Source organism: Alternaria incomplexa (genome assembly GCF_024043165.1).
Source record: "Alternaria incomplexa strain BMP 0042 chromosome Unknown scaffold_5, whole genome shotgun sequence".
Lineage (NCBI taxonomy): Eukaryota > Fungi > Ascomycota > Dothideomycetes > Pleosporales > Pleosporaceae > Alternaria > Alternaria incomplexa.
The window spans coordinates 850,279-877,664 of record NW_026249854.1 but is presented as its reverse complement, the minus strand read 5'-3'; the positions used below and the strand labels follow the sequence as shown (position 1 = coordinate 877,664).

The window sequence follows — 27,386 nt, the reverse complement described above, 5'->3', positions numbered from 1 at the left end:
TGACCTCATGCACTATGATGCCACCAATCCTGTCTGGGTAGGCCGTATACAAAGATGCAAAACAATGCGTTCCTTGTCTACAGCCTCACAGTACTTGCGACAGCGTCCGCGTAATGACGCCTCAGCGCATGGCGGAGCAGGCGGAATGCGCGTCTGTACTTGGCTGTGCTCGGCAGGCACGGCGCCACACGTACTTCGTATGCACCAGCCTCACCGGGATATTTCATCATCTTACGTCTACCAGACATGGCCAGCTAACGCGCGCATTGTTCCTCTCCTTTCTGTCATACTTCAACTACTTGACCCTGTTCCCATAGACGTTGACTGTCCCGTTCATTTTGTTGTTCAATACCCTCCACACCGCCCGTAATGGCTACCACAGGCCTGACTCCCACGCAAGAGGCCGCTTTTAGACGAAGCAAGCAACTCTCCGTCCAGCAACGCGAAGAACTTCTGAAGCCCTTTCTCCCCTCCGAACCTTCCGACAGCGAGACGCAGGCGCAGAAGAAGAAGGCCCTGCGCGACCGCCGCCAACGCGCAGCCCAACAGAACCGCAAGCCACTCGCAGGCCCCATCAAGACCTTCCTCCACCTCGCAATCTACCACGTCGTCGCTCTCTTATTCAGCATCTTCTTCCGCTTCCGTCGCGCCTACCGACTTGTCAGGGGCAAGGTCGTCTCGCTGCTCAAGTACCATCACCGGACTCCAGAGTTCATCGCCCACGATGTCAAAGACCTCGAGAAGCTGCCCAAGCACCTCAGTGTGATAGTTGAATACCAAGAGGACGACGGAAGCCAGGGTACAGCCGGATTAGAAGGACTTGTAAACGATGTTTGTGAGATAGCAGCTTGGGCCGCGAGTGCCGGCATACCCTTTCTGAGCGTCTACGAACGGACGGGTAAGTCTTTCCCATTCTGACTGTAGAGCTATGCTGACAAGAATGAACAGGTGTACTTAAGAACTACCTCCCTCAGACCCACGCCTCCATCTGGTCAACCCTAGAAGCCTACTTCGGACCCCATCGCAAGCCTACGCTCTCCCTCCGTGCGCCGCACCTATCCTCCTACTCTCCTCCCAACACGCCTCCTCAGAGTGCAGACGATGACCTCAAAGGGGAAGAACGCCAGCATCTTACCGTCCTCCTCCTCTCCGAACACGACGGCCGCGACACCATCGTCGACCTGACGCGCACACTAGCCGAGATGGCCCAGAAGGGAGACGTACGACAAGAGCAGATCAACACGGACCTGATTGATGCGCAGTTGAACGACCACGTTTCGAGTGAACCAGATCTTCTGATTCTGTTCAGTCCTACAGTGCAACTCAAAGGATACCCACCGTGGCAGCTGAGGTTGACAGAGATCTTGTAAGTTGCCATACTTTGAACCACTGACTCCCTACTGATATACAATGTAGCCACCTACCAGACAACAAGGGTGTCAACTACCAGGTCTTCCTGCGAGCCTTGTACAACTTTGCAAAGGTCGAGATGCGCCTTGGGAGATAGCAGCATCGCATCCTTGTCGACTCTCTTATTGTAACAATACCCAATTTGATTACTGTTATCCATCGTCTCGTTGGCTTACCATGTCGTGGTATAATGTGAACGTTGGAATGTGAAGTGCAGTATAGCGCCATGTTTGATTAACCAAGAACTGCATCGTCACCATCACATGTGCATGTCACGTAATGAAGGAGCAGTCTTGGAGGTATCTCGAATGTCATGGTGGTGCTATCTACACCATATCTTCATGCCCGCTGTGACCGTTGTGTACGTCACGCCATCGAGAGTAAATGCACCTAACACCTTATTCATTGTAGGTCATCAAGTACATATCCGCCCCACGAAAGAACCCATGCAACCAAAACCCAGTTCGTTTACTTGAGAGGAATGAAACGGGAGGAGTGAGTGGCACCAATACCCGGCCTTCCGTGCTTGACGGGCCTGTATGAAATGGAGAACTCGGCGAGGTAGTGGCCGACCATCTCGGGCTTGATTTCGACCTGGTTGAACTCCTTTCCGGAGTAGACACCGATGACGGAGCCGATCATCTCGGGGACGACAATCATGTCACGGAGGTGGGTCTTGACGAGGTCGGGCTTCTCGTTGGGCTTGGCCTCCTCTGTCTTGTGTTAGCAATGACCCGTCGGCTGGGCGGACAGTGGTGCGTACGCTTGGACTTCCTGAGCTTCTTGATGAGACCCATGGGCTTGCGCTTAAGACCACGGTTGAACCTGCGGCGGGCACGGGCGTGGACGAGGTCGCGGAGTTCCTCAGAGCCGAGGTCGAGGAGCCTGTATATCGATCAGAATACCGCCACACTTGTATGCATTTCCAGCGCGTTCGAGGAGTCGCGGGGATCGGAAGACGTACTGGTCGAGGTCAACGCCGCGGTAAGAGAACTTGCGGAACGCCCTCTTGGCCTTAAGGGCTGTTGTGTTCGTTAGCCATGTCCATCACGTTGTGCACGTATCCAGGGAGAGCGGTGCGGGAGTATGGGAAGGTCTGGTGCGGAGGGCAAGGGCGTACCAGCTGCGGCCTCGGGATCGTAGTCAGCGTCAGCCATGTTTGTGGTTGTCGAAGTGATGGGAGAACTTCGTTGGGTCGCGAGGGTAGTTGTCGGTCGTCAGTTCTCGATGGGCGATATTGAAATTAGAGCCCTGGAGGTGTAGCTGCCCCGTGCGCTAAGCGAGGCCTTTTAGCGCCAGTCCAGACGGGCAGCTGCGATCATGCTATTGATTCACCAACACGAGAACGTCTAAACTGATGTGAACATATTTGTGATGATGATTTGTCGCTGCACAACTGTAACCAGTTACTACGTTCTACGGATCTTGCAAAAGAATCCTCACCCCAACCCCGCTTTATATAGGATGCGTTTTAACGACTCCAAATACCTGATGACGCAGTGAGTTCACACGCGACTATTCTTCTCTAAGTCTAGATGATGATCCGAGGTCACTTCAATACTTTCCCAAGATCATAACATTCTCTGTTATGCTCGTTCATGGTGGCTGTGGTATCCCTATACATCTCACTGTCGGTTCGCCAGTCGCGAGATTTGACATGACATGTCGCAAGCAGGTAAGTATGCGCCTTAGCTCAGACTGGGACCTGGTCTAATTGGAGACAACGCATCTCTAGTCAAAGGTGGCCATACTAAACAATCACAGTCACCATGCGAAATTGGTCGGGCATCACACGACACTAGTACAACTGCTGAATGTTTGAGGGTGCATGGCTTCATTCCGGGTATCTCAGCAGGCAATTAATCTAGTAATGCCGCAGTGTCCTTCTCCAAATCCCTTGTAGTGCTCGCTCGACACTCCCCAAATCGAACTCGTTGCGCATGATTCTCGTAATGGTCGAGAGATTTGCTGGATCATACATCGTGAAGAGGTGGTTGGCGACGCGCTTAGTCGAAGAGTCCGAAACCCATGTCGTCGTCAGACTCCTCCTTCTCCTCCTCCTTGGCGGCCTCGGGAGCGGCCTCAGCCTCAGCGGCACCGCCACCGGCAGCAGCGCCACCGGAAGCGGCAGCGCCACCGGCACCGCCAGAGGGAACGGAAGCAAGCTTCTCGGAACCGGAGGCGATGAGCTCGTTGATGTCCTTGCCCTCAAGCTCGGAGATCAGCTTGTCGAGACGGTCGGAGTCAGCCTCGATACCGACGGACTCAAGGACGGCCTATTGCGTTGTTAGAACGTGGTATAGCGAGTTGTACAGGACGATTCCCTCTTACCTTGACATCAGCGGCGGAGGGGGAGGTGTTTCCACCGAGACCGAGAAGGAGGTATGCCGCGAGGTGCTTCATTGTGATTGTTGGGGTGGTTTGTCTGGAACAGGAGTTCAATCGATTTAACCTGCGCTTGTCAGTATTGCGCTGCTAGATGCGATTCCAAAGTGGTGCGTACCGTCGGGGCCGGAGACTGAAGCTACAAGTTCTTCTGTAGGTTGTCGTAGAAAAGAAAAGTTCGAGGTCCGCGAATATTGACTTCGGGTGGGATCTCGCTACCTGGGCTATGCCGCAATGCGACTAGCGCAAGACGCCCGCCTTGTCACGTGTCGTCGGGCTAGGCGCAAAGCCATGTATAAAAGCGACTTGTCTGCGCCGCCGCCGACCGCTCATTCTCTGGCCGCTCCCCTCTTCAATCCACGACCGGTCCCGTGCGCCCATCCTCCTCTCCGCGCGCGTGATCAGTCATCGCCGACTATCGACACCGGCGAATCTCACCTGGAAAGCATGTACAACTTGTCCTCCAATCGATTTGACGACCGGTAGCCTGAGTCAAACGCTTATCAGTTGCCCATCATGAGTGTGAGTCTCGCGACTCATCCCCGCCAGCAGTCGTATGCTGACTGCATCATCTAGTCTCTCAAAGACATCATGTCTATAATCGACCGTACGGGCGCGAAGACGCAGGCGACGGTTTCGAAGCAAGGCCCGCCCGCCGGAGCCCCTAGGCCAGCGCCGCGACCGATCGGAGGGGCGAATAGCGCCTCGCAAACCCCCCAGCTGAAGCGCAAGGCCTCGGGTCCAGTCGAGAGTACACAGGTCAAGATACAGAGGAAGGAGGCTGTCGGGGGATCAGCGCAGGCAAATGGTGCCGTGCGCGCCACCTCATCGCCTGCCACGTCGAAACCGACTCCGTCCGCCTCTACCACCGCCGTCCCGTATCGTGGCACTGCTGCACCAGCATCTTCAAAGCCGGCGAATCCCCCCGTGCGAAAACCCCTACAGTCGTCAAACGCACCCGCTGCCAAACCGAAGGCTGCAGCTCCTGCACCCAAGCCTGCGCCCGCCGCCACCACCTCAACACCCGCCTCGTCTGCCGCACCCAAGAAAGGATATCTCGCTATGCTTCAGAAGGCGAAAGAGAAGGACTCAACGAAGCCTATCGCCCCACCAATCAAGCATGAACCAACAAAGATCCTTACACGAAAAGAACGCTTGGCACTGAAAGCAGAAGCAAGTGCCGGCGCAAAGGGCAAGAAGCCTGTCGCTGGATTACCCTCAAGAACAACAGACCCGAAAGCTGATCCATCGAAAGACAAGAAGAAGGCTGTCGAAGTTGGTTATCAAGGCACAGCACGACCTGCCAAGAAGCCTGTTGAGGTTGGCTACAAGGGAACCGCCCGTCCAACAAGCGCACCTGCAACGTCTAGTCGAAACGGCACACCAGCCGTCAAGGCCAAACCGAACCCAGGCAAAGGAAGATATGACGGTTACGCAGACTGGGACGAGCTTAGTGAGATGGAGGACGAAGAAGAAGACTATGCCTCTGACGCTTCTTCTGATATGGAGGGCGGTATCTGGGACGTAGAAGAAGAAGAACAGATAGCACTCAAGGTTGCTAAGAAGGAAGACGCGGAGGCACTAGCGGAGGAAAATCGGTTGAAGCGTGAGAAAGAAGAACGTAAGAAGAAGTTGGCGGCTATGGCTGCCAAGGCGAAGAAGAGGTTTTGAGGTTCTTCGGCGTTACGGTTTACGATCACACGGCATGGGGGCGTTTCATCTGCATTCTCGCGGTTGCATAGCCACGGAGCGGTTTCTTCTTTTTTCATGGCGCATTTACGGTTGTTGCATACCCGGAAGAACGATCATGGCTTCACAGTAAGCATCTCGCTGCAAGAGATTACAATGCAAGTAGTGTATATTTATAACGCCGTCGGCAATAATACCTTCAGGCTTCAACATATCACGGTACCCCTCTACTCCGTTCTAACCTTACCGCATGGACTGTGCTCTGTCTGTGTTGTCCCTTCCAAACCATCGATATCACCTTTGCCGAGGATCGACGTGTCCAGTTATCACCATGGCCACGCACCGCTCTGCGATTGCATTGAAGCGAATGTTCATCCAGCGCGTTCACAAACGCCCCTTTGTCACAACCGAGCACATGGAACTGCCAAACAGCCCAGCATGTATCCTCACCATGAACACTCAAGTTCTGATCTCCTGTCCAGTATCTCCGCCACCTAACTCCCAGTCTAAAACCACGACGATGCCATCCTTTCAGCGACTCAAACACCCATTCCGACGCCCTACTCATTATTACACGATCCATGAGCCGTCCCCTACACCGAGGCAGCTAGAAACACAACGCGAGAAGGAGAGGCAAAGGGCTCTCGACAAAATTGAGAATGACCTCGATGACGGACGTATTGGGCCCAGAAGTAGCGACTCGCCTGACGAGCTTCCGGTGATCATCGATAGGGGTCCGTACCGAGGCCATATATACCCACGAGAGCAGCTCTTCTTCAACAGCATCATGCTAGCTTCGGACGTTGAACCAATATACGCTGGTCCACCAGGTGGAGAGCTCCGGCAGGAGGTGCATAGGACTCCAATCCGGCGTCCAAAAACACAAGCAGAGCAGAAGCTCCCTCCAAGACCAGTACCGAGTGAGTACTTGACGGCCTCACAGAACAGAGAAAACCTAAGGAGATGGGAAGAGAAGAACAACAAGTCTGCTGCGGCTGGGCAAACACAGCATCCAAGGCCTGTACCGAGTGAGTATCTGACTTCCGCGCAAAATACGGAGAATCTTAGGCGATGGGAGGAGCGAAACGGCAGAACTCCTACTGTTCGGCGAACACAGATTCCAGAGCGGCGGCCTTCTCTTCCAGGACAACCATCTCCACCGAGGGCGCCGATCACCCCAGGTACTAGTGAGTGGGATGGTTTCATGGACTTTCCTTCAGATAGTCGTCAGTTCGGTGATCCTGGTGGACAGGCCACTATAAATGCGTCAAGCGCGGTACACAATTTACCGACAACGACAACCTCTGCAGCACGATTGCATCCAACAGTTCCGACTCAAACGACTGTTAATGCGACATTGCGGACGGATCCATTACCCCCGCCTGCTCCAGCAGATTCTTTACATACGCAAGCTCAAGCGGAACTCCCTACGGAATTACCAAATGGTTTTTCGGACCGGACAGGGCAACCTGAATTACTAACATGGCTTACAGCGCTCAACAGAATCATTCGCAATGATGGTGTTGATCCGGCCACGAGAACAAGGATTCAAGAGAGAGTGCGTCAAAACTCTACCACTGTTGAATCTAGGAATGGAGATGCTCACCCCATCACAATGGCAGACGCCGGTCTTGTTCCAAACTTCAGTTACCCAATTGCTGGAAGTGCGTTCTATGATCGCATTTATGCTGAGGAGACACCTCCATCGCCGTCACTAGAAGATATTAGGAGGAGTGAAGAGCAGCAGCCGCCACCGCTAACAAATGGTGTTAGTCCTGGACATCACAGCGATTCAAGTTCAAGCCGCACTCTCTATCGCTCTCCCACGCCCAATAATATGCCTTTACGAGGAGGCAGTGACGAGAGCCCAGCTCAACTAACGAATGGTGTACATCCAGGCTACTATCCCCCATCAAGCTCTAGCGGGGACTCGGGTAATGATGCTTTCCACTACCCGCCTGCGCTTCCCGACAACGTGCCAGAGCACGTCTTCAACCTCCTCTGTTCGCTACTAACACCTTCCGAGCTCGCCCTCCACTACGACGTCGTCCAGGACTCGGCACCTCCGCATCTGCCACCATTCCCTGCACTTGTGCCGCCCAGTAATGCCGCATCAGATATTCCAATAGTAGTGCGTCTTGTCCAAAGGTTACATGCTGCTGTATACGGTCTGCAAGATCGCGTCTGGGGCCTAGAAGAAGATCTCATTCCGCAGCTCAGCACGCAGCTTGAAGAGAACCACCTGCAGATCAGGGAACTTGATCGAGAAAATGGCAGCTTACAAGACGAGATTACCGAGCTAAAACGCATAGCAGATTTCAGCACCAAAGTTCTGACTGGATGCTGGGAGCGTGAATGGGAGGTTTGGCGCACACTTCTCGACATTCAGAGAAGGCGTGAAACGTATCGTAGTCCTTTGGCATGCATCTTCAAGCGCACTCCGACTCCCAGTGTTCAAGACGGCGGGCTTTTAGACTTTTGTAAGCCAGAAGGCTATGTCGCCCCGCCTCTGCCGACTGGAAAAGTAACGCAGGGCTCTCTTAAGAAGAAGGAACTCGATGCTCTTCTGCTGATGGCAAAACAGAACGTCACTATACTCATTGAGGATCTGGGGGAGTTGAACGGGTTGGCGGAGGCGTATGACAGGAGAAATGAGGCAGAGGAGGAGCGGCCTGTTGAAGAGTCGCGGAGGGATGTTTGATGATGTGTCGATTTGCAGAACGAATGTAGCGCCTTATCGTTTTGATCTCATGTGAAGCCGCGACTACAAATTTAACCCTGTTCTTCAGATGCAACCTTGAAAGTACTGAAGGTTGAAGGTTGACCGTTAGGGAAGTGGCTGGGGTCCCTCCCCGCCTTCGCGCTGAACTTCAGCTCTGACGCGCCTACCATCCTAGACTCCTACACTGCGCGCACCTACAGCCATCGATCACATGCATCCGTTGCTGACCACTTGTCATGGCTGAGGTCGTTGGCACGGTTGCATCTGTCGCTCAGCTTGTCCAACTGAGCGGTGCCCTACTCGCTGGCGGCTACAACTTCATATCGAAGGTCGCGCGAGCGCCCAGCGAGATCCGGAGTCTTCTGACGGAAACCGCGGCCGTTAACAGCCTTCTCGCGCAAATTCAACAAATCGCAGATACATCGCCCAAAGCAGCTGCAGACGATGCGCTGCAGGCTCTTGAACGGGTCGGCGTCTTTCAAGAATGTCAATCCACGCTCAAGTCGATCGAGCGGGCGCTGGCGAAATGCGAGCAGGTCAATGGTCAGGATGCGAAGAACTTTGTTAGAAAGTTAATGTGGCCTTTCAAAGAGAAAGAAACCAAAGACGCCCTGCATAGGCTTCATCACATGCGCGGATTACTTGCGAATGCTATCGAGGCCAACTCTGCGTGAGTATGCATGATTTCTGATGAGTATCTGGCCTAAAGTTCCACAGATCGGCAATTCGGCGCATCGAAGTAGGACAAGGCCTCATATCAGACGAGATGAAGAACATGTCTGAGCAGCTCCGTGCGCAGATGAGTCGTGAGGAAACACAGAAGGTAATATCGTGGGTCTGTCCAACGCCGTCCGATGGCGCGCATGCCAGTCTTGCGAGCGCTTTGAGTCGCCATATTCCTGGTACTGGAGAATGGCTCTTGCACTCAAAGGAGTTCCAAGATTGGAAAGACTCGGATTCTGGCACCATGTGGATTACTGGTCTTCCTGGAGCAGGCAAAACGCTCCTCTGCGCTTCTATTATTCGACACATTCAACGGCTTTGTACGGATACCGCCGCAGTTTTATACTTCTTCTGCGATCATCGCGATCGCGCGAAACTGACACACGAGAATTTTGCTTCAAGTGTTGCGAGACAAATGATGGAAGCTTCACCTTTGTGTCTCGAACAAGGCAGATTACTCTACAACGAGAAATCTAAGGAAGGCAGTCGCCCTTTCCAAAGCGACGATTACTTCCCACTGATTTGCTCATCTGTGGTACATCTAAAGAATGTTTTTATCATCTTGGACGCGCTCGATGAGTCCACTGAGGGTGATAGCATAGCCCGAAGTCTTGCGAGAATTCACGAGTCCCAGAAAGGCGCAAGGTGCCGAATCAAGATTCTTCTGACGAGCCGATTTGATGCTCTTATCCCGGGACGATATCCCAACCTTGCTACGACACATGTCATTCTTGCAGAGAACATGCGTCCCGACATCCAGCATTACGTTGCGGAAGAAATTCAGGCGCGCGTCGCAAAAGGTGTGCTCAAAGTCAAGAACAAAGACACTTTGTCATCAATACAACAACAGGTCGTCCTCCGTGCGGGCACGTAAGTCTCCTACGTCTTGCGTCCTCTGGTCTTCCACCTACCTTCACGGCTATTAATCTACCCGTCATGATAGATTACTAATGCAATGCAGGATGCTACAGGCGCGTCTGAAGATTGACTACATTTGTACGGCGAAGTCAGATAAAGAGATCAAGATCATCGTGCAAAACTTACCGCATGGGCTTGGACACACGTACGAAGCACTTTTGTGCGATATCGCGACGCGGTACCCAACAAGGATTGAAGAGGTACAAAAGTTGTTCCGGTGTCTTATTGCTGCTGCGACACCATTGACTGCTCCCGAGCTAGCGGAGATCTTGGCCATGCAACCCGATGAGCGCGACTTGGATCATGATGCCGTGGTCACAGATCCTTACGACGCTTTGGAACCTATCTCCACACTCATACGGATTGAAAGTTCCGAAGATCAGCGCAGTTTGATAAGACTATGCCATTTTACCCTAGAGGAATATCTTACCTCCACTACTATCCAGCAAAGTCCGGCTAGTCAATTCTATGTGTCTGATAGCGAGGCAGAAGCATGGCTGGCCGATATATGCCTTCAGTACCTCACCATGGATACCTTTAATGTGCCACTAGAGTACGGCATAGATCTGGATCATCATCAAGATTATGCATTTTGCAGATACGCGGCACTCAACTGGTTCAATCATGCGGGCGCTTCAGTATATCGCTTATATCCATTTGACCCGTCCCGCCTTGCTCTCATCAGATTCCTGGATGCTGAGGAAGGACCACCTTGCTATAAGAGATGGCAGAGCCTGATTGCGAATATCTTGCCCAATGCCGATATCCTCGGCTATTCGCCAACATGTATGTGCATCTGGGCCGAGTTGTACGTTACCGCACGGGAGCTATGCCAACGGCTACCAAACATGGACCACCATTTCGAAAATGGCCTCACCTGCCTTACAGTTGCCGCAAAGGGATACGACCAGCATCTGGTCAGATATCTGTTAGATCATGGCGCAAAGGTAGACGAGCCAACTCGCGAACTGGGACAGTTCAAAGCGTTGACTCCGTTGCATTTCGCGGCCGAATGGTGTGCGAAAGGCATAGTGGATCTTCTACTAAACCATGGTGCTGATCCACACAGACCTTCGGCGTCAGGTGCTACCCCATTCTATCGAGCCTGTCGTGGCGGAGACCTAGACATAGTGAATCGACTCAAAGAGTGCGGATGCGACATCAACGCGCGAACTTGGAGTAATTGGACGCCCATATTCGAGGCAATTGAGCGCGATCACGAAGAAGTACTTGATCTCTTGTTGGAGTGGCATGTTGATTTGTCGGTCGTTACCAATGAAGGCTTCACGGTACTGTCTTTCGCTAAAGCGCTCAAGAGAGAATCTATGCTGGAGAAATTGGAGCACGCAGTAGCTGAATCGGGGATTACCCTCCCTCAAAACCCACTCGAAGACTGGGAAGGCCGTTGTGAAGAGGACTGACAGGCCAAAGCACGAAGTCATCCTGTAGCATGCTTCAAAGCTATATCGATGTAGAACTAGTTCGTTCTCTTCGGTATCTTCACAACCGTCAAGGTCTATCATGCTGAATGCCACTACCTCATTCGAAGAGCAAAATGAACATGTGAGTGGGAAGTTACATCGGCGGACGTATCGACCTTTGGGGTGAAGCAAGAGCCTTCGCTGCTGCCACGTAAGCTTGCAAGTCCGAATGGACGCGTTCGTCGCACAAACGAAGAAACCTGACAGTAAATCGTATCACGAAATCGCTGTCGCCGCGAATCGGTCGACGTAGTGTATTTCTCCCGCGGGTATATTGACCAATTCTTGGTTAGACTGTGGCTGGAAGCGTGGCTGAGGTGGCTGTGCTGTGTAGGGGTCCAGTTCGCAACCCATGTCGCTTGCGTGCTCGATGTCCCACCCCTCGGTCATCCCGTGTCCGATCGCACTTGCTCTATTCGCCCACGCCCACTCGATAGCTACCCCTCCAACTCTCGAGACGTGTCTGAACAAAGTGTAACCATGATCAGCCACCGCATTAATCCCGCAATCTCAGCTTCGGTGCATCCACGGTGATACTACAAGAGTTGGTGAGGTCGTTCTATGCTGTAACAGGCCACATTAGACTCTCTCATCCTTCCTGGACCATTTCTTTGCGGTGGCTTTGCGGTGCCACGATGAAGACTCAATCAATCACCATGACAGTTTTGGTGATGAGCTGCCGCTGAACCAAGGCACATCCGGACTTTGCCGAGATCTAGAGCGGTCCGAATGTACGGCTCAGCTTCACAGGGGTCACAGCGATAGTAATACAGCATAGGCGGGATGAACGACACCAAACCTGCTTTCGGCATTGCGGGGTGATAGAGGGGTAGACTGCCCTCGAGAGGACGCATATAAAGAGGAAGAGGCCTGCCACGATAGTCAGTGTTCAGCAAACAGCAAGTAACTTCTCTACCAAATATTCCAACCCTTCAGAGTCTTTCACTCGAACACATATCTATCAACATGTCTTATAACGATAACGACCGCGAGGACCGTACCTCAGGCTACGGTAGCAGCAACCGTGAGGACAACGAGTACGGCTCCAAGTCTTCCGGATATGGGAATGACCAGGATTCGTCCTACGACAACAAGAAGTCTAGCTATGGGTCGAATGACAACGACAGCACTTCGTACGGTTCCTCCAACCGTAAGAATGATGACGACGATACCTACGGGTCCGAGAAGAAGACATCAAGCTACGGCTCCTCAGACCGCAACGACGATTCTTATGGGTCTGGCAACAAGTCTTCCGGATACGGCTCCTCGAACCGTAACGACAACGACGAGGACTCCTATGGTAGCAACAAGCAGTCTAGCTATGGCTCCTCCGACCGTAAGGACAGTGACGATACTTACGGTTCCGAGAACAAATCATCGAGCTATGGCTCATCAAACCGTAACGACAATGATGAAGACTCGTACGGCAGCAACAAGAAGTCCAGCTACGGCTCTTCGGACCGCAACGACAACGATAACAACGATTCCTCATACGGCAGCAACAAACAGTCCAGCTACGGTTCTTCGGACCGTACCGATGACAACGACTCATATGGTAGCAAGAACCAGTCGAGCTACGGCTCATCGAACCGCAAGGACGATGATGACTCGTACGGCTCGTCCAACCGCAAGACGGACAGCGACAGTTACGGCTCCAGCAACAAGTCCTCTGGTGGCTTTGGCGCTTCTGAAGAAACTTCTTATGGCTCCGGCAACACTTCTTCTGGGTATGGAGGCTCTTCGGGCCGTGACGACAATGACTCGTACGGAAGCTCTGGACGCAAGACCGAAGACAACTACGGCTCCAACGACCGCGAGAGCTCGGGATATGGTAGCTCAAATAGGAGAAGCGATGACTACTAATGGTCGGTGTAATACCATGACGGTCGGTAGATTCGGTATGGCCGCTCATAGTCGCAAATCGTCGCTTGGCTCCCGTAGTGCAATTTTTGCGCCGAGGCTACTATGGTATGTTTGTAGAACTGCAATTGTACCCTAAAGACCCTGACCGCCAATCGATGAATCGCGTGACGTGACATAACATGCGAGCCCAGACAGTGCAGATGTTACTGTAACACTAGCGCAAATCATGACAGGGAAGCTTGCCGCGTGGTGTACGTCACTAGCGGGGCAATCTCATGCTGGGAGGGGCCCAGAGCTATAGCTGCCAGTCTGTCACTTGAAGCCTACATCCCCTTAAAAACACATCTTCGCATACACACTTTTTCAACACTCAACCTATACACTCTTCTACTCACTACACATTGTAAGTTTTTCACTCTCATAGGCATTGATCAGCTGCGAGCTTGGATGTTCGCCTCGGTCTAATGAAGCTTGGCTGCTCCTAAGCATCGGAGCAAGCTTCTGGTGAAGCGTTCTGAACGTTCGTCAGACTGGCAAGCATCGACGCTACGCTTCATAGTTACATCGGCACTTCCAGAGTAGTGCAGCTTGGCGCATCGGTTGCTAACACATATACAGACTCTCGACCCTACAAAATGTCCTACAACGACGACCGCCGCGAGTACGGCCAGGAGTCTGGCTACGGTGGCCGGGGAGACGACCGCCGCGGAAACGAACAGGGCGGATACGGCGGTGGCGGTGACCGCCGCGAAGAATACGGCCGTCCCCAGGAGGGAGGCTTCGGAGGACCTGCTCTTGGCGACGAAGAGAGGAGGGGTGGAGGTGGAGGTGGAGGTGGCTACGGCTCCTCAGGTGGTTACGGTGGGGGTGATGAGCGCAGAGAAGAACATGGAAGACCACAGGAAGGCGGCTACGGTGGCCCTGCGCTAGGTGACGACAGGCGCGAAGACCACGGTGGACGACGACAAGAGGGTGGAGGAGGATATGGCGGTGACCGCCCCAGTGAAGGTTACTCGGGTGGCGGAGGATATGGACACGAAAGCCGCCAGGAGTCACGTCCAAGCGGTGGCTACTCAGGCGGCGGCGACAATTACAATGACCGTCCGTCTGGAGGCAGCAGCTACAACGATCGTCCATCCGGAGGCAGCAATTACAACGATCGTCCATCCGGAGGCAGCTATGGAGGAGGTAACTCGGGAGGCTACGGCGGATCCGGTCACCATGAAGGCCAACAATCTTCTGGCACATCCTACGGCGGTGGCGGCGGCTACGGCGGCAGCTCAGACGATTTTTCTGGTGCAGCCCAGCACGCATCGAGCGAGTCTGGAAACAGCGGCGACAACGACCTCTTCAGCAATGTCCTCGGCATGCTGTCCGGCAAGAAGGACAAGCTCAAGGATGAGGATGTTGACGAGGACGACGCTGTCAAGCAGCACGAGAAGTTCTACGGTGGCGGTGGCCACGGCGGTAGCGAGCAAGCCAGCTCAAACAACGTCGGAGCTGCTGCTGCTATGCAAGCCATGAAGATGTTCAACAACAGCAGCAACGAGGATGCCAAGGGCGGACAGAACAAGTTCATCGGCATGGCCATGGGACAGGCGGCCCAGCTTTTCGACAAGCAACAGAGCGAGGGCAAGACCGTAAGTCACAAGCTCAACACACCTGTTATCGTTACTGACACGCGTAGGACCCGAGTGCTACTAAGCAGGATGCCATTGCGCAGGCTGCACAGATGGCTCTCAAGTTCTACTTGAAGTCGCAGATGGGCGGAGGCAGTGCTGGTAGCGGCGGTAACTCTGGTGGCGGTCTTGGGAGTGTATTAAACATGGCTTCAAAGTTTATGAGCAAGTAGAGCCTGTCTGCACAACAGCCCAAGAGGTCAAGACGGTAACATGAGCCGACGAATTCATCCTGACTTGGCATCAAGATGCATCCACCGACCCACCAAGAACCTGCTTCATGTAAGTGGAGATATGATGCCGCGCTAACCATCAGTAATTTTCCGTAAAACCTGGCAAGCGATAAGCGAAAGTGAAAGACTGTGGCGGTGGTGTACGAATCATCCTTCAAGCCCCGCTCGACGCGGCAGCCGCATTTCATTTTGTGGCGCACACGGCACAGTTGTCCGTATCATCAACGCGTGCCGTTAGCACGCCTGACTTCAGCCTGCTGTTTACTTTGCGTCACAACAAAGCCGTCGTCAGCCTACGAACAGCGTCTGCAAGTACCCAAGCCGCAGAGCCAGAACCGGTGAATGGGCAGCATAATCATACGTGTAATAGATGGATTGTAGGCTGCTATACTCTGGGCCCTTAACATGCCGCGGCCCCACACCCTGCAGCTGTCCAGCCAAAAGCTACAAGCTGCATCGAAGAGGATCACGTACCCCATGACCTGCGCCTAAGAGAGACGTGTTAGGCCCAATGCGCGTGGCTTGCTCTGCTTATCCGGGCCAAGTGTAAGCAATCGACAGACCGGATTGAGGAGATGAGCTGGGAAGCCAACAGCCGCACCCTGGCCGGGGTACATGACGGCTGGCCGCCTTTTTTTGTGCAGGTGCCTTTTGTTCTCAGCCTGCTTATCCTCTTTCTTTATGCTCTGAATCCTTTACTACTATATCCTGTCGCTGCCTGCTGTCGCTTTCGTCTCGTTCTGCTCCAGTCAGTCGTTAAGTGTGTGCCGTCACGATGCGCGGAGTTCATTCAGTCGTTACTCAGGCTAGCCTTGCACTGTTGCAGCTCTCGTCTCTACTACAGCCTCTCGTTACCGCGCAGGACTCTGTCAGTTATGACTTCGATAGCTATGGAGCTGAAGACCCAAGCGGCACGCCGTACCAGACTTACAGATCGAATGTGGACGTGAAGCCACCGCAGATGCAAATCAATCGCAACGGCACCGCATTGATGAGTGGGCATGTGTTTCTTGGAATCAACGGTCTGCCTACGAGTGGGCAGAATTGGCCAGCAATATTTGGTACGTCGTTCTATTTCCCAGGAAGCTGGTTGAGGGTTGTGACATGAACCCTGCATTGGTTCAGCCCTATCGTATCACGCGACATCCATGTGCTAATCTGTGTAACCAGAGTTCTCGGACGACCGCATGGGCTCGCTTGTGTGGACCGGGAATTACAGTGAACCCTTCGATTTCAAGACGCAAACGTACAAGGGCGAGCCTGTACTCACACTCTGGTCAGGCGAGCTACTGAACGGCTACGGACGCGGCTCGTACCATATCCTCAACCAGAGCTATGATGAGATTGCACATTTCCAAGTCAGCCGGTTCGGAGACGAAATGGGCGATATCCATGAGTTTCTCATCACCGCCGATGACACTGCGATTGTCTTGATCTATCATGGTATTCCATGGGATCTGACAGCATCTGGGGGTGTTGAGAACGGTTGGCTGTTCGAGAACACGTTCCAGGAAATCAACATCGAGACTGGGGATATTGTCTTTGAGTGGAATGCCAGTACGCATGTTGGCATCAACGAGTCGTACAACTCTCTACCATCTGACGTTGGCCAGTCCGAAGAAGCGCCGTGGGATTACTTCCACATCAACTCGGTTGAAAAGGACAAAAACGGCGACTACCTAGTCTCAGCGCGCGTCATGGACTGCATCTACAAGATTTCTGGACAAGATGGAAGCATCATCTGGCGTCTCCAAGGTCGTCAGTCGGACTTCGATGTTGACCCAGCCGTCACCTTCGCGTTCCAGCACGATGCTCGTTGGGTGGACGAAGATCAAACACGCATGACACTCTTCGACAACGGACCCACCGAGACGATTGGCTACTCGCGAGGTCTTTTGCTCGACGTCAACCAGGATGAGAAGACTGTCAAGCTTATCACCGAGTTCACCAATCTAGGCAAGACCTTTGGTACGTTCGAAGGCAGCTTACAAGCCATCGATCCCTCCAACGAAACGACAAACTTTGTGCTTGGATTCGGTAGTCAGCCCTACTTCACCGAGCTAGATCACGAAGGCAATGTCTTGCTCGACGTGCAATTCGGCAAGAGCAACGTCGTAAACGCATACCGAGCGTACCGCCAGCAATGGGAGGGTAGGCCATCAACCAAGCCAGATGTGCACTGGGACCAAGGCGACAACACGGCGTTCTTTTCTTGGAACGGCGCCACCGAGGTTGAGAGTTGGGTTGTATGCACAGCCAATGCTAGCGATTCACGTACCTGGACCAATGTCACCGTGGCAAGGAGGACGGGTTTCGAAACGACAATCAATCTCCAGGATGTCGAGTTGGAAGGCTTTGTACGTGGTAAAGCTGTTAGCGGTGATGGTACCGCGCTGGGCTGGACGATGGCGAGTGACGGAAATGAACTCTTTGATGCGCCGGATGATGTTGAGGAGACTGGATCTGCCAGGACTCCTACGCCTACTGCTTCTCCTACGAGCTCAGCATCTAATACGGAAGCTGCCCCTGCGAGCACGTCGAGCGGTGCTGCGGCAAGAGCGACACATGGGGTTATGGAGCAGGTGTACGTTGCTGCTGTAGTGGTTGTCGGTGGGTTGGCGCTTGCATGAGGAAGCTGTTGATAGGAAGGGAATGAGGTTGTCACGAAGAAGCATGTGGAACGTAATATTAATATCTATTATCATTGAGCATTCGACGTGTCGGTGTAATTATGCCGACGAACCGAGCGACGTACCGACACAAAGCCACCTGCTGTCGCTCATGAACCAAGCAAGTGTTACCATATCTAATTATACGCTCCCACTTTTACAAACTCTGCACAACTTCAGATCCGACAGATGAGCGGCCCGACAGCATCTCGCGCGCTATCACCACTTGACTTACCTTCGGCTGCTCTGCATCATCACGCCTATGCTGAGCCGCACCCCGACTCCGAGGATGCAGTGCGCTACGAGCGACAGCGCTTTGCAAGGGAACTAGTTCACGTACATCGCGAAAGGATTGCTGAAGCAGATGAAGCGCATGCCACGCCCAGTTTCGCTAGTCTACGATCACGCGACACATCACTGCGCAGCTCGTCGCATGGGTCTAGATATGACCTAAGACGCCGTACTTCCAACGGGGATGGTGTGAGTACACAGATCGATGAGAATGAGGATCGAAGCGATGGAGAGGAAGTGGGTAGGACGGAGCGGTGGTATGACCCAGCCATTAGGTTCTGGACTAGACATGTCAGTCTTAGCATCGATGAAGGAGCGCATAGAGATCATCTAGGTACGTCTCCTTCAATTTGCTTCCTCAGACAATCCAACTGCTGACTACGCCTCAGCACTCGAACGCACTTTCCTGGGCTACCTTCGTACCTCCCTCATCCTTGTTATGACGGGCATCGTGACTGCCCAGCTGTTCCACTTGCAACACGCGTCTACGCCCAACTCGCACTTCGGCTTCTACAAGGTTGGGAAACCACTCACAGCGACCTTCATCTGCATGGCTATAGTGGTGGTTGTGATTGGAGCAATCAGGTTTTGGAGACTACAGCAAGCGCTTGTGAGAGGGAGGGCGATTGCGGGAGGATGGGAAGTAGGACTCGTTATGGCGTTGATGGGGTTGTTGCTGTTGGGGACGTTTGCAGTACTCGTTGGAGTGGACGTGGAGAAGACGTATTTTGGAGGATGAATAGTTTCTGTCGCGCGTCAACCTAGGGTAAAAGTGAACACCCTGGGGTCTACATCGATGTTAACACACCCACTTTGCATGTACTCATCTTAATGTAGTGTGCGGACCTGTTCAATTTTTTTCTTTGTACGAGGTGGTCGTACTTCACATGCTACACCATGCGCGAATATGGTTAGTCAGCGCACCAGCCACGGGTAGAAGTCGAGAACTAGTCATGTAGGAGTTTTACGGGCGTCGTTACGCTTCAAACATGTCTCGAATAGCGGATAGTCATCGTTTGCTGTGGGTCCATGTAAGACCCTTTCGACTAGCCATGCTCACTGTTCAAGCTGCGGCACTGAAGTCGGCGGAAGGCACAGCGGCGAACCGTAGTAACTATGCGGGGCAAAGCGTTGGAAAGGTCTGCCGTGTTTGTGGGTATGTTGGCTATCGAAATGGACGCATTTGGTCCTGGGCCTCGGTATACGTTCGAGTTGTTGGGGGCAGTCAGCGAGCGGCGAACAGGACCGCCAAATGTCACCAAGATTTTGGAGAGATGATAATATTTGAGGCGATTAAAGTTACATTGGGCAGATAGGGCCGTTACGCTGCCTCACAGAGCCATTTTGGGCGGAGTGCTTAGGGTGCTGAGGGCAGATTGTGGCGGGGGATGCGGACCGGCCTGGATGAGCCTTGACGCAATGTCTAGTGCGACTTTGTTTCTGAATTCAGCGCGCATTGTGAACCGTGAATCCAAACCCTTTTTTGCGTCCTTGCCAACACAACAAACCTCTGCCGTTGTATAATAGGCGTCAAAGCCCCGATCGCACCCTTTGCGCCGCCATCACTCCAGTCCTATACAGCGTCTACGGCGCTCCGATACCGCCAACATGGGGCTCTCCAAATCGACGCGCATCATGATCCTGCTGGCTATCGACACGGCATTCTTCTTTGTCGAGCTCATCGCGGGTTACACGGTGCACTCTTTAGCGCTGGTCGCCGACTCGTTCCACATGGTGCGTATATCTGGCCTCGCCGCCAGTGATGATGCTGACACCACGCGCAGTTGAACGATGTCATATCGCTGCTCGTTGGATTATGGGCCGTCAAGGTCGCTAGCCAAAAGACCAACTCGAAGACATACACATACGGAGTAAGAAGCCTCGCGTCTGGCATGTAATGGCTATGCTAACTTGGAGCAGTGGCAACGCGCGGAAACCCTGGGCGCCCTCATCAATGGCGTCTTCCTTGTCGCGCTGTGTCTCTCCATCTTCCTCGAGGCTATCCAGCGCTTCGTCGAGCCTCAGGACGTTTCCCATCCGGTTATCATCCTCATCGTCGGTTCTTGCGGCCTTCTGTCCAACATTGTCGGCCTCTTCCTCTTCCACGACCACGGTCACGGCGGCCATTCCCACGGCGGTCATTCACATGGAAACGACGCACACTCGCACGCTGAGGAGGGACACTCTCACGGCATCGATGCGCATGACCATGCCGTTGCGGACGAGCGCGGCAATATAGCCGATGTGCTGCCCCAGAACCGCGTTGGCTTCCCGTCGAACCTCACCCAAAGCCCCTCCAAAGCCACCGCAAAGAAGAACAAGCGCCACAGCCGATCGCACTCACGCAACTACGCGACCATCGACGAGATCTACGTACACCCCTCTTCCTTCAGGAACAGCATCATCGAGTCGTCCCGCGCGCACGATGATGAGGCAGATGACGAGGACAACGATGTCGTCGAGGACGAGGAGCCTACCGAGCAGACTTCGCTTCTATCTAAGCCTAAGAGCCACGGCTCGCACGACCACTCTCACGACCATGCTCACGGAAACGGCAAGACTAGCCAGAAGGACAACCACAAGGGCCACAAGCACAACCAGCCCAAGAAGGAGGCATCGGGAGGTGGACATGGTCACTCTCACGCCGATTTGAACATGCGCGGTGTTTTCCTACACGTCTTGGGTGATGCCCTGGGCAACATTGGAGTCATTGCCACTGCCCTGTTCATCTGGCTTACCGACTACTCCTGGAGGATGTATGCCGATCCCGCGGTATCTCTGCTCATCACCGTCATCATCCTCCTGTCTGCTCTACCCCTGTGCAAGGCTGCATCTCGTATCCTTCTTCAAGCCGTCCCGGAGAACCTGTCCATCGACGACATCACCGACGACATTACCGACCTCACAGGCATCGTCTCCTGCCATCACCTCCACGTCTGGCAACTATCAGACACTAAGCTCATCGCATCGCTCCACGTCCAGGTCGACTTTGACTTCAAGGGTCAGGGCTCAGCACGATACATGGATCTCGCACGCCAAATCCGCGAATGCCTCCACCAGTACGGTATTCACTCTTCGACCATCCAGCCCGAATTCTGCCTCGATGCTAGCCACGACCACTCGGCACATGGCTCAGACGAAAGCGGCGCGGAAGACGGCGGTCGCAAGAGCAAGAACCCCAGCGTCAAGGGCGGCCCTGACGCATGTCTCCTAGAGTGCCCCGACAGCTGTGGTGGAGGAAAGCAATGTTGTGACCCCAACACTACCGGTCCCAACGGTCCATCATCATAAGCATCGATTGTTTCCTTCTGTTGTTCACATAGTACCCGACGCATTATGTGTCAACTTTCTTTATTGTCTGGGAGGATATTTGTACCAAAAGCTAAGGCGATAGCTTGTCGTCGATCGCGGGGTGCGTGTAGAGAGTCGGATGAAGCTTGATTGCATCGTTGTGTATTCGACGAGTAGATGAGGTAAACATAATTAAAAGATATCACAAAACGTGACTTTGCGTACTCGTATCCTTATCTCACCGTTTACACCAACCACCCAACTAAATTAGTAGCTGGCAGGTCGCGTGTCTCACTTGCTCCGTGCTGATGCTGTGGGTAGTTACCCAAGTGGGCAACATCTCCACTCGCGCCCTGTGACACGAAGCACTCCAAGCATATACCAAGCTAATACTATGGAGCTTATGTGGGCACAAGGATAAGCAGCTTCCAGATCTGTGGGTTGAGCCGTGGGTACCGGCGTACCGCCATGCTTGCTGCAGGAGTGACCTTCTGGAAGCCTCAACGACAGGCACACGGAAAGCAGCAAGAATCGCATAGGCAAGGGAAAGCCCGGGATTAACGCGGGGATTGCGCGCTTACCCAAGGGCCATGTAGGCGTCCCGAGGTTCAGGCGCGCCACTGCGCCGCTGACAGATTGATGTGTGTCGGTAACAAAGCTTGACCGCGCCTTCCGTGTCTGGGCGCTGCAGCCCAGCCGTGCTTGTAACGGAAATTGCGTGTGATGACGGAATGGACATATTGAATCTCAGGAAACATCCTCCAATGCAGTGCTTTCACTTTCACATCACAGCGCTTTCACAGTAACGAGAGACACGGCAATGGCGACTGTCCAGCTATCACGCTGCCAGATCATCATCGTCTTACGCCCGTTACTCGCCTGATCCTCGGTCACCGCTATCAGACATTGATCCCACACCAACATCAAAGACCCAACCACCGCTTAAATTCCCCACTAAGCACCTAATAAGCGCGCGATGCGGAGATCCTCCCAGACCCATTGGCCATGTCGAGGCAGGAATCCCCAATCGAGCGTGTCTAGGCGAGATGACCATGCACGAGAGAACAGCTCCACGGCGGGTCAGAAGCTTATCTCTCTCGGCGTTGCCCGAGCTAGTGTGTACCGGGACCGTTTAGAGAAGAAACCGAGGTCGTTAGATTCGGCGGACCTGGTCCCTGAAACCGGAGAGAATGGCAGAACCATTACTACTTTCCGCAAATCGGAGTGGGCCGGCCACGCAAATTTTCTGCAAACAGATGAGTGTCTGGAAGGCTGGAGATTGGAAAGATTATGGGTCGGTCGGTGCTGTGTAATGGAAAGTGTTGGATCTTTTGGTTGCAGCATTGCCGATGCCTTCCTATCTCTGTGGCGGCACAGTGGTTAGCATGACTGCAGCTAGACTTGCGTTTGCGGTTTTTTATACGAGTATTGATCATGCCGGGGTGTGCCTTACATCGAAGCGAACTGGCGGACTGGCGAACCACAACGACTGTATTTCCAGGCGAGGGCCCGGCAGCCCGGCACGACATTGAGGTGTGGTAACCAACTACTCTGTCACAAACACCAACGTAAGATCACCGCGTGCCATCGCCGCGTTTGGCAGGTGCTTGCAGGTGTTCCGGGTTGGGGGCGAATCGGTTGTCTGCACGCCGAGCGGGCAGTGGCGCGACTAAGCTGCCAAGGGAAGGCTTCGACAGGCTTTGTGCCGGACGACTATGCTTATCTGGTTAGAACCAGGGCTATCAAGACGTTACATCGGGCCTGGCGAGAGTGCTTGTGCGTGCTTGGTCCCACTGCCCTTGAGCGACAGAGGCGAACGTCGGAGCCATTGGGTAGGTGAATGCCATGTGGGTACCGCGTGTGCTCAACGAGGGGGTGGGTTAAATATGGAGGTGTCTTCGTTCTTCTGGTATGACTCCAGGTGTTACCGGATCTCCCTCTCACCCTCTGGTCACACTCACTCTGGGCTGCCTCTCTATTGACCGAATCTTTGGTCGCAATTGAGATCTGAAACCATGGCTACCGCCCACGAGACTACTGCGTACGTTCTGCTTCCCCGTCGGCCCTTTGGTACTCGGGTCCGCTGGGATTAATACGGTTTGCTGACATGTTTGACAGCGCTGAGGCACTCCAGCACGGTCAAGAGGTCGCTGACAAGCACCCTCACCTCTACGGTGCCACCATCAACGACTCCAACGTTGCCGGCGCGCATGTTTCCACCGAGAAGGACGCTGCGCTCACTGCTGGCTCCCACTCCGATGCTGCTTCCTATGTCCAAGAGGAGGATGGCATTGGTGGCATCAGGCCCACCGCTGAGGAGTTGAAGACACTCCGCAAGGTTGGCGAGCCCCTCCCCAAGAGCGCTTTCTTGGTCGCCATTGTCGAGCTCTGCGAACGTTTCACCTACTATGGTGCCTCTGGTATCTTCCAAAACTACATCTCGCGTCCTCGCAGCGGTGAGGAAGGTCGCGGTGCGCTCGGTATGGGTCACCAGGGAGCCACTGGTCTCACCACTTTCTTCCAGTTCTGGTGCTATGTTACTCCCATTCTCGGTGCCATCATTGCCGATCAGTACCTTGGAAAGTACAACACCATCGTCATCTTCTGCTGCGTCTACATCCTCGGTCTCATCGTCCTTACCTGCACATCCATTCCTACCGCTCTGGATCACGGCGCCGGTCTCGCTGGTTACATCGTTGCCATTATCATCATCGGTCTCGGAACTGGAGGTATCAAGTCCAACGTTGCGCCCTTGATTGCCGATCAATACAAGAGGAGACAAATGGTCATTGGCACCGATGACAAGACTGGCGAGAAGGTCATCATTGACCCTGCCATCACCATTCAGAGGATTTACATGATCTTCTACTGGTGCATCAACGCCGGATCTCTGTCTCTGCTCGCGACTCCCTACCTGGAACGCGACCGCGACTTCTGGAGTGCCTACCTGCTCTGCCTATGCGTCTTCTTCGTCGGACTGCTCGTCCTCGTCCTCGGCCGTAAGGTTTACGTTGTCCGACCTCCTCAGGGATCCATCATTACCGATGCCTTCCGCATCATCTGGATGATGATCAAGAACCGTAACATGGACGCTGCTAAGCCATCTTACCAGGCCGGCCTCGGCAAGACCAAGGTCCTCAACTGGGACGACCATTTTGTCGATGAGGTCAAGCGTGCTCTTATTGCTTGCCAGGTTTTCTGCTTCTACCCCATCTACTGGGTCGTCTACGGCAACTTCTCCAACAACTTCGTCACCCAGGCCGGTCAGATGCGTCTTCACGGCATTCCCAACGATCTGATGCAGAACTTTGATCCCATCGCTATTATCGTTTTCCTGCCCATTGTCGACCAGTGGCTCATGCCCACACTCCGCAAGCACAAGATCGCCTTCCCTCCTATCAACCGTATTGTCGCCGGTTTCTGGATTGCATCCTTCGCCATGATTTACGCTTGCGTCATCCAATACTACATCTACCACTCTGGTCCTTGCTACATGACCCCACTAGCCTGCGACGCTGATCTTGTCAATGGCGTTCACCAGGGTAACAACATCCACGTTGCCGCCCAAACCGGTGCCTACATTCTCATTGGTCTCTCTGAGATCTTCGCCTCCGTCACTGGACTCGAGTACGCGTACACCAAGGCCCCGCCTAGCATGAAGTCCTTCGTCCAGTCCATGTACCTGCTCACCAACGCTTTCGGATCTGCCATCTCCGAGGCTCTCAACCCGCTTGTCGTTGACCCCAAGATCCAGTGGATGTTTGCTGGTCTTGCCGTTGCTTCGTTTATCGCTGGTTGCCTCATCTGGATTCTGTTCCACCACCTCAACGAGACTGAGGACGAGATGAACCAGCTTGACCAGGACTACGACAAGGATGAGACCTTGAGGAGGAGCAGTGTGCACGGAGACCGCACTGTCGGTGTCCACCATTCTATTGATGAGAAGGCATAGATGGGGTTGTAGAGATCCCGAAAGGGGTGTTAGTGGGAAGTTAATGTGCCATATTGCATGGCAGCTATGATACCAAGATGAGAATTCAACTGTTCAAAACAAACCGTATGTTCTTTGATAATGTGATGCCCAGGTGTGCAACTAAATGGCTTTTCTTTTCATCCTCTAAATGCACTGGTGCCGATACAGTCTGGGTTGTTCTTCGTAGTTGGACTTCGACCTACCTTGTGGCCGCGTTCTTATGTTCCATGGTCCACTATTGTTCGGCGTGCGACGAGTCCAGATTGCCTGGTATTTTGGCCAACCGCAGGCTAGCGGAGGACTGCATGTGACGCCGCCGCGCTAAGCCAGCCCTGGAGGCGCCCCGCAACTGCCGTGAACTTTACTGGCGAAGACTCTTTACCCCCATGCACAATCATTCACTCCAGTTGATTGTTTGCTGTGCAGCGAACGCTACAAGATATATGCCCAGATTCGCTTTCTACGTTCCGGCTTTCAAAACGACACTTCCTCGCAAACCTGCGTCGACGATCTCGCTTACTATTTTGAGAAACTAAGAAAGGCAGTCACCTTCTAGATCTGTCCTAACACTCGTATACTCCGTCACACATCTCGTATCCTTTGCCCCTACGTTCGAGACACCGCTTCCTTCCACCTGTGATACGGCATAGCTCTTTTACTCAGACGCGTCAGCTCGCGCGCTGTTTTCTAGCTGAAATTTATCTTGTTTGCTTTTGTGGTGGTGCTCAACCTCCTTCAGCCTCTCTTTCCAGCTAGCTAGCTACTCGTCACTTACTACCTGCCTACCTACCAACATACAATTCGCATCACGCACATGCAGCAACAACTGTTCAGGATGACGTCTACAATCACCACGACACCGACGACGACATACAACTATGTCTACACAACCTACACAAATGCGTCGCCGAGACCCTTCACCAAACCCACAGAGTTCCCGTCCATCTTCAGCTACGGCCCTGCAGTAGGATGCGCCTCCAACTCTGCCATGCCCGATACACCCGCGCAGCCTTCCAATTACCCTCTCGGTCGACCGTCCGGCCGCGATGGCGGATGCGTCATCAGCAACGACGCGGACTTCAACGACCATGCTTTCTGGGATATGTACGCGTGCTGTTCTGGCAACGACAGCACCGCAATGGGCAGCCCGTTTCCTTGCACGGCAATGTGCTCGGCTAGCGACCAACAGAGCTTCTTGGAGCTGGGAGAGTGTCTGAGCAAGAGGGTCGACGTTGTCATCTGCACTCCACCGTTCGACGAGATTAGCAAGAATTCGACGGACCCGGATACAGCTAGTAGCAGTGGTTCTGTGGCGCAATCCTCATCGGCGGGTACGATGAGCGAGAGCGGGAGCGCGACTGCGAGCTCAAGTGGCGATGCGAGCGCGAGTGCTAGCTCTTCGACTGCGGACTCGACGGGCGCTGCCAGTGCGGTAGGCGTTACACACGGCGCGTTTTCGAAGGCTGGGCTGGCGGTATTTGGCATCATGGCGCTTGGCTCCGCTGCGGGCATGTTCTTGTAGGAGGGCACGGGATAGGATAATGTATATTATACTGAGCTGGTCTTACTTCCGTGTCCCCTTTCAGTACCTTGGTGTAAGTTTATCCAGTCGGAACATATTTCACAGATTGTTGTCATTCATACTCGCAGTAGCATAGTCTCATTGCATAACAAATGCTTTCCTGAAACGGACCTTTTGCCATGAACATCTCATTCACTACCATGCTCATGGCTGATCATAATGTGACGCCTTGATTTTGGTATAGAACGAGAAAGAGAAGGGATCGAAGAACCAACGAGCACAACTCCATGGAAGTCATTCCAGGACGCGCATATAGAAAGGGACGAGATGAACATGCAAATGTCAATTGACTTTCAAGAAACACGTAGGTACAGTATTTACAACCATTCACCTAGCCCGCTACCGCCGCTGCTGAGCCACCACACCGAAGACCTGATCGTCTTCGTGATTGATCTCGTCGACTATATGAGTGTGACCCATCGGCCCTGTATCCTTCATGCAACGCAACAAAAACTCATGCTGTGCAAATCGTGCCAA

General features: G+C 53.5%; 11 protein-coding genes across 11 annotated transcripts; 9 read left to right on the top strand and 2 right to left on the bottom strand.

The window, feature by feature from the left end:
* Nucleotides 1–369: 369 nt before the first annotated feature.
* J4E90_004218 (uncharacterized protein) lies at nucleotides 370–1,507 on the top strand (the record flags this gene model as incomplete). The annotated part of the gene is made up of 3 exons (XM_051433783.1): nucleotides 370–898; nucleotides 949–1,366; nucleotides 1,417–1,507. 3 exons carry the CDS (start codon nucleotides 370–372, stop codon nucleotides 1,505–1,507), a joined length of 1,038 nt encoding a protein of 345 aa, XP_051292301.1.
* Nucleotides 1,508–1,878: 371 nt separating this feature from the next.
* On the bottom strand, nucleotides 1,879–2,567 carry RPS15 (ribosomal protein S15; the record flags this gene model as incomplete). Its single annotated transcript, XM_051433782.1, has 4 exons — nucleotides 1,879–2,123; nucleotides 2,174–2,295; nucleotides 2,375–2,432; nucleotides 2,531–2,567. The coding sequence occupies 4 exons, from the start codon at nucleotides 2,565–2,567 to the stop codon at nucleotides 1,879–1,881; spliced, it is 462 nt and encodes a 153-aa protein (XP_051292300.1).
* An 849-nt stretch (nucleotides 2,568–3,416) lies between these two features.
* ALTA5 (60S acidic ribosomal protein P2) lies at nucleotides 3,417–3,813 on the bottom strand (the record flags this gene model as incomplete). Its single annotated transcript, XM_051433781.1, has 2 exons — nucleotides 3,417–3,686; nucleotides 3,742–3,813. The coding sequence occupies 2 exons, from the start codon at nucleotides 3,811–3,813 to the stop codon at nucleotides 3,417–3,419; spliced, it is 342 nt and encodes a 113-aa protein (XP_051292299.1).
* Nucleotides 3,814–4,311: 498 nt separating this feature from the next.
* Nucleotides 4,312–5,466, top strand: J4E90_004215 (uncharacterized protein; the record flags this gene model as incomplete). Its single annotated transcript, XM_051433780.1, has 2 exons — nucleotides 4,312–4,317; nucleotides 4,372–5,466. The coding sequence occupies 2 exons, from the start codon at nucleotides 4,312–4,314 to the stop codon at nucleotides 5,464–5,466; spliced, it is 1,101 nt and encodes a 366-aa protein (XP_051292298.1).
* A 1,855-nt stretch (nucleotides 5,467–7,321) lies between these two features.
* J4E90_004214 (uncharacterized protein) lies at nucleotides 7,322–8,185 on the top strand (the record flags this gene model as incomplete). The annotated part of the gene is made up of 1 exon (XM_051433779.1): nucleotides 7,322–8,185. One exon carries the CDS (start codon nucleotides 7,322–7,324, stop codon nucleotides 8,183–8,185), a length of 864 nt encoding a protein of 287 aa, XP_051292297.1.
* Nucleotides 8,186–8,442: 257 nt separating this feature from the next.
* J4E90_004213 (uncharacterized protein) lies at nucleotides 8,443–11,268 on the top strand (the record flags this gene model as incomplete). Its single annotated transcript, XM_051433778.1, has 3 exons — nucleotides 8,443–8,876; nucleotides 8,924–9,799; nucleotides 9,891–11,268. 3 exons carry the CDS (start codon nucleotides 8,443–8,445, stop codon nucleotides 11,266–11,268), a joined length of 2,688 nt encoding a protein of 895 aa, XP_051292296.1.
* Nucleotides 11,269–12,294: 1,026 nt separating this feature from the next.
* J4E90_004212 (uncharacterized protein) lies at nucleotides 12,295–13,191 on the top strand (the record flags this gene model as incomplete). The annotated part of the gene is made up of 1 exon (XM_051433777.1): nucleotides 12,295–13,191. The coding sequence occupies one exon, from the start codon at nucleotides 12,295–12,297 to the stop codon at nucleotides 13,189–13,191; it is 897 nt and encodes a 298-aa protein (XP_051292295.1).
* Nucleotides 13,192–13,826: 635 nt separating this feature from the next.
* Nucleotides 13,827–15,043, top strand: J4E90_004211 (uncharacterized protein; the record flags this gene model as incomplete). Its single annotated transcript, XM_051433776.1, has 2 exons — nucleotides 13,827–14,831; nucleotides 14,879–15,043. 2 exons carry the CDS (start codon nucleotides 13,827–13,829, stop codon nucleotides 15,041–15,043), a joined length of 1,170 nt encoding a protein of 389 aa, XP_051292294.1.
* Nucleotides 15,044–15,878: 835 nt separating this feature from the next.
* J4E90_004210 (uncharacterized protein) lies at nucleotides 15,879–17,733 on the top strand (the record flags this gene model as incomplete). Its single annotated transcript, XM_051433775.1, has 2 exons — nucleotides 15,879–16,164; nucleotides 16,274–17,733. The coding sequence occupies 2 exons, from the start codon at nucleotides 15,879–15,881 to the stop codon at nucleotides 17,731–17,733; spliced, it is 1,746 nt and encodes a 581-aa protein (XP_051292293.1).
* Nucleotides 17,734–19,671: 1,938 nt separating this feature from the next.
* Nucleotides 19,672–21,354, top strand: J4E90_004209 (uncharacterized protein; the record flags this gene model as incomplete). The annotated part of the gene is made up of 3 exons (XM_051433774.1): nucleotides 19,672–19,797; nucleotides 19,848–19,934; nucleotides 19,984–21,354. The coding sequence occupies 3 exons, from the start codon at nucleotides 19,672–19,674 to the stop codon at nucleotides 21,352–21,354; spliced, it is 1,584 nt and encodes a 527-aa protein (XP_051292292.1).
* A 2,015-nt stretch (nucleotides 21,355–23,369) lies between these two features.
* Nucleotides 23,370–25,306, top strand: J4E90_004208 (uncharacterized protein; the record flags this gene model as incomplete). Its single annotated transcript, XM_051433773.1, has 2 exons — nucleotides 23,370–23,395; nucleotides 23,473–25,306. The coding sequence occupies 2 exons, from the start codon at nucleotides 23,370–23,372 to the stop codon at nucleotides 25,304–25,306; spliced, it is 1,860 nt and encodes a 619-aa protein (XP_051292291.1).
* Nucleotides 25,307–27,386: the final 2,080 nt, after the last annotated feature.